We start from the raw sequence: 5,557 nt of genomic DNA, 5'->3' as shown, positions 1-5,557 counted from the left end.
GGGCTCGAAGCCACAACCTCGAGATCAAGACTCACACGCTCCTCTGATCGGGCCAGCCAGGAGCCCCCAAAAATGGTGATTCAAAGTTCATTTTCTAATTTCATAGGGAAACATGATCTATTTCTGTGTTCCCTCATCACTATTCTTTAACTATGACAAACTGCATTGCAAGTCTGGCTTTTGCCTTCTATTTTAGATTCAGTGTTCTTTTCTAACTCAACTTGAACTATTTTTTAAGAATCAGACGCCCCCAGGACTTGTCTGCTACTCTCAGATTCGAGCCAAATTGGATAAAAAGTCCTTTTGCGTCATCTAAGCTTTAAGGAATCATGGGTTTCCTAGTGTACTGCTGTAGCGATTCCATAGACAGAAACTTCTAATTCCTTCTGTCAAGTCCAAATTTCATGACTTCATGGGGGGTGGCTGAGAGACTAAAAATCCCGCACGACATTTTCCCTTCTCTAAACAAGCAGAGAAACCAGGACCTTCCAAAGGAGGAGCTCCACCTGTAGCCAAGGTTATTTATAGGACTTGGATTTAAATTTAATTCTGCCCTCTGGTAACTCCAGCGGGATCTGCTGCTTTAAGAGCCGACCCCACCCTCTACGTAAGAGGGCTGTTTAGCTTCAGATCGAATGCAAATTTAGCAGGTAAGACACAAGAAACAAAAACAAGTTCTGGAATGGGTCACCGGAAGGGGGGTGGGGGGCAGACTCCGGGCGGAGTCTGGCTGTGTCACCTTGGCATGAGGAACAGGATGGATTTAAACACTTCCGCCCCTAGAATATAGAATGGTGTGGCCGCTATGAATACCAGTAAGGCAGTCCCTAAAAGCATTGGACAGAGAATCAGCATATGATCCAGCCGTTCCTCTTCTAGGTCCGTACTCACGAGAATTGAAAGCAGGAACTTAAATGGGTATTTGAACAGCCATGTTCACGGTAGCATCGTTCACAATCGGCAAAAAGTGGAAGCAATACAAGAGTCCACGGACAGATGAATGAACAAGCACAACGTGGAATATACATCCCGTGGGTTAGGATTCAGCCTTTAAAAAGTAGGCAATTCGGACACCTGCTCCAATTCGGATGGACCTTGAGCACATTGTGCTGAGTGAAATAAATAAGACATCAAAGGACAAATACTGTATGATCCCACTTCTATGAGGTGCCGAGAGTGGTCAATGTCATAGAGACTTTGAATGGTGGTTGCCGGGCTGGGAGGAGGGGAGATGGGGAGTTATTGTTTACTGGGTATGGTTCGGTTTGGGATGATGGAAAGTTCTAAATGTTTTTAAATGTTTTTTTTAAATTTATTTCCGAGAGAGAGAGAGACAGTGCAAGCAGGGGAGGGTCAGAGAGACAGGGAGTCACAGAATCCGAAACCGGCTCCAGGCTCTGAGCTGGCTGTCAGCACAGAGCCCGACGCGGGGCTCGAACCCATGAACAGTGAGATCATGACCTGAGCCGAAGCCGGATGCTTAACCAATTGAGCCACCCAGGCGCCCCGATGGAAAGTTCTAGGGGTGGATAGTGGTGACAGTGAATCTATTTAATGCTGTTGAATTGCACATGCAAAAATAGCTAAAAAAGCAAATTTTATACTACGCACATTTTACCACAATAAAAAAATAGTTTAAAAAAATCTGTTCTTCATTCCAAAGTCTATTGCCTGTCACTTCACGGACCCCAGAAGAAAATCAGGAGATTCTGGACAAAGCCAAATTAGTCTCGAGGCCTCAGTCTCATCATCTGTGAAACGGAAGAGTTGAGCAGAGAATCTGTGATTCCGAGTGGAGATGTTATGTCAGTAGAGGAGCGCTCTGGGGGAAATAATCCTATGGAAAGTAAGGTGGAAAAAAAAAGAAAAAGAAAAAAAACAACTAAGATGCCCAGGACTATATAAATGAACATTGACACCTACTAGATTTTGAGAATCTACTACAGGTCAGACATCAAAAGGTTTTATTTATTTATGTTTATTCATTTTTTGAGAGACAGAGAGAGAGCAGGGGAGGGGCAGAGAGAGAGACACACACACAGAATTTGAAGCAGGCTCCAAGCTCTGAGCTGTCAGCACACGGCTTGGCAGGGTTCAAAGTCACAAATTGGGAGGTCATGAGCTGAGCTGAAGTTGGACGCTTAACCAACTGAGCCATCCAGGTGCCCCTCAGAATGCTTTATTTAAAACTTATTTAATGAGTGCCTGAGTGGCTCAGTCAGTTAAGCATTGGACTCTTGATTTCAGCTCAGGTCATGATCTCGCAGTTTGTGAGCTTGAGCCCCACCAGAATCAGGCTCTGCTTGGACAGCATGGAGCCTGCTTAGGATTCTCTCTCTCTCTCTCTCTCTCTCTCTCTCTGCCTTTCTGCTGCTCACTCTCTTTCTCTCTCTCAAAATAAATAAATAAACCTAAAAAAATAAGTAACATTTATTTAAGATCCCTAACTATAGTGATCAAGTGTTCACCTCCATGAGGTCTTGAAACTCTTTATTCACATTGTATCCCCAGAGCCTAAAACAGTGCCTGTCATGGTGGAAATTCATGAATGTTTTCTGAATGAATGAATGAATAAATGAATGAATGAATGAATGACTCCTTGCTCAAGTCTGTTCATGCACAAATATGTTTTTCTAAGGTAGTTCTTACAGGTGGGGTTGCATTGACTCTAATAAACATTGCCAAACAGCCCACTGATTTACATCTTCCTCACCAACATGAAGGGATTGTGTCTTCTATTTCACCAACATTTGCTATTGTCACACCTTATTGTTTGCCATCTGATAGATGTTAAGAGTATTTCACTGTTTTATTTTGTATTTCTTTGATTATTAGGGAGGTTAAACATTTTTCCTTAGGCTTTTCTCATGACTTGCCTGTTCATATCATTTGCCCATTTTTGTAGTAGGTTGTTTATCTCTTTCATATCATATATATTTGGGTACTAAACCTTTGTTATTGTTTTGCAACTATCTTCCTGTCTTTGGCTTATGTTTTCTCTTTGTTTTATGCTTTTTTGACCAGAAAATTTTAAATTTTAAAATATTTTGTATAAAGTTTTGTTGTTGTTATTTTGTTTTTGTTTTTTTAGTAATCACTACACCCAACGTGGGGCTTGAACTATGATCATGAGATCAAGAGTTGCATGCTCCTCTGTCTGAGCCAGCCGGGTACCCTCAGAAATTTTAAATTTAATGTTTTCAAATGTATCAATCTTTTCCTTTATGGTTTGTATTTTATGCATCTTGTTTGAGAAATCCTTTCCTACTCTGAATTGATATCCGTATTCTCTTTTTATTCACACATTTTTNAATGTATCAATCTTTTCCTTTATGGTTTGTATTTTATGCATCTTGTTTGAGAAATCCTTTCCTACTCTGAATTGATATCCATATTCTCTTTTTATTCACACATTTTTAAAATTTTCTTTTAGCATTTATTCAGTTTTGAGAGACAGAGAATGAGTGGGGAAGGGGCAGAGAGAGAGAGGGAGACACAGAATCTGGAACAGGCTGAGCCATCAGCACAGACCCTGATGTGGTGCTCGAACCCACAAACTGTGAGATCATGACCTGAGCCGAAGTCGGATGCTTAACCGACTGAGCCACCCAGGTGCCCCTATCCACACATTTTTTATTAACATTGTATTTGGAAAGAATTTTAAGCTTACATAATGCTGCAAAAATAAAAAATGGTACAAAGAACACTCCTATACCCCTTATCTAGTTTACCTCGTTTTAACATTTTACCCATTCGTTTATTATTTGATATATGTAATATAAACAACATAGCACATGTAATACATGTGATGTATAATACATACATATTTTTTTCTTAACTTTTGAAGGTAAGTTACGTACAGTATGGTGCTTTACAGATAAATACTTTAGTGTGTATTTCCTATGAATAGGGAGTCTCTTACATAACTATAGTACAGTTATCAACTTTATAAATTTACAGTGATAAAATAACTTTATCAAATCCCCCATTCATATCCCATTTTTGTCAGCCGACATATTTGATGTTGATATTTCCTATAGCATTTTTATAACCCCATAAGCCATTTAACCCTATGAATTCTATAACCTTATAGCAGTTTTAAAAACCCTACGGTGCAGAGTCCAAGCCAGGGGTAGGTATTGCATTTAATCGTCATGTCTTTTTTGCTCCCTTTAATCTAGAACAGTTCCTTGCTGTTTATTTGTCTTTTAGAATACTGACGTTTTTGAAGACTACCGTCCTGTCCCTGCCCGCCTCGCCCCCAATTTTTAGTAAAATGTTCTTCATTTTGTGTTTAGCTGATGTTTGCTCCTGATTATATCAGGCTTGATGAAAGCACTTCCGGCGGGAGTGCTGCACAGCCGCAGTGAAGTGCGCTACTGCGTACACAGTATTACAAAGATGTGCTATGGTGTCTTTCTCAGTGTATCACGTCTGGAGGCTGGATTTGGCTTATTTATCTTTGTCATCCGGACATTATATTCATCATCACAGGTAATTTTCACACCAACCTTCAGAGAGATTAAGCACCTGTCCCCAGTTCACCAAGCCAGGAAGGAGGAATTTGAACCCAGGTCTGCCCAAGACCAGGGCGCTTTCCATTATTTCCGGGGCTTCCGCCTTCCCATAGACCAAAGGGACTGGTTTCTAGGCGCGGAGAAGTGGAACTCGGAGAATCGAGGGTGGGCAGATGAGAGAAACAGGTATCAGACTGGGCTCTGGGGTACAGACTTTGCCAGCCAAGGGATGGGGCTTGGCCTCGGCTGCCAAAAGCGGAAACATGACTGGAGGGAATGAGACCAGAGGTCCCACCCGGAAACTGATCACCCATAGGTGTCCAGGGGCACATCCGTCGCTTTCCAGGCTAAGCAGGGTAATGAGGCAATAGCTTGAAAAGGGGAACCTGCAGCTGCTTTTGTTGGAGGGGCAAGGGGGGGAGAGGGGGTGTTGAGAGGCATGGAAGAGAGTTTGCTGGCTGCCTGGAGCCCCCTCCTCCACCGACTCCTCCCTGCCTGATTAAGGAACCCTAATCAGCTTGGGGAGATTAAGGACCTTGGACAGCTGTCCCCACACCCCCGCCCGGCCCGGCTGGCAACGGAGACCTGCGGGAGGGTGCCAGAAGGGGGGTCCGCCCTGTGACCCCTCACCCCGGGCCTGGGCCCGAGCCCCGGACTTTCCGGTGAGTGGCAAAGGCTCCTGCGCACGGATTCGGGTCCCTTCCGCCCCAGAAGGATCTACGGAGGGCGTGGGCGTGGATCCACTGAACCCCGACGGCTCCGATGAGGGAGGAGGGGCAGGCAAGAGGGGAACAGGAAGCAGGAGAGCGGGGTGTGGGGGGTGCGGCCATGCCCTTGACTCCCAGATAGTCGTCCCAGCCAGAGGAGGGGCTGTGGAAGTGGGGACATGCCCCCGGGCTAGTTGGGCTTTGAGAAACCGGGCGCTGCGGACAGAGCCCTAAGAGAGTTGTGGGCCCCCCACCCCGTCGCTCATCCCACGCTGCTTATGCTCCCAGAAGCCGGCAATGACGGCGTGCGCCCTCCGTGCGGGTGGGTTCGCA

The 5,557-nt window shown here is 44.5% G+C and overlaps 1 protein-coding gene across 1 annotated transcript in view; it reads left to right on the top strand.

Annotated features, from left to right (window-relative positions):
- The first annotated feature begins 5,521 nt into the window (after positions 1–5,521).
- Positions 5,522–5,557, top strand: part of GUCY2D (guanylate cyclase 2D, retinal) — a 12,820-nt gene continuing 12,784 nt past the window's right edge. The window contains 1 exon segment of the mRNA XM_077746737.1: positions 5,522–5,546. Coding sequence (XP_077602863.1) covers positions 5,522–5,546 — 25 coding nt within the window.

The sequence above is a fragment of the Crocuta crocuta genome, unplaced genomic scaffold, assembly GCF_008692635.1.
Source record: "Crocuta crocuta isolate KB4526 unplaced genomic scaffold, BGI_CrCroc_1.0 scaffold139, whole genome shotgun sequence".
NCBI classification, from domain to species: domain Eukaryota; kingdom Metazoa; phylum Chordata; class Mammalia; order Carnivora; family Hyaenidae; genus Crocuta; species Crocuta crocuta.
This window is presented reverse-complemented; position numbering and strand designations above follow the sequence as displayed.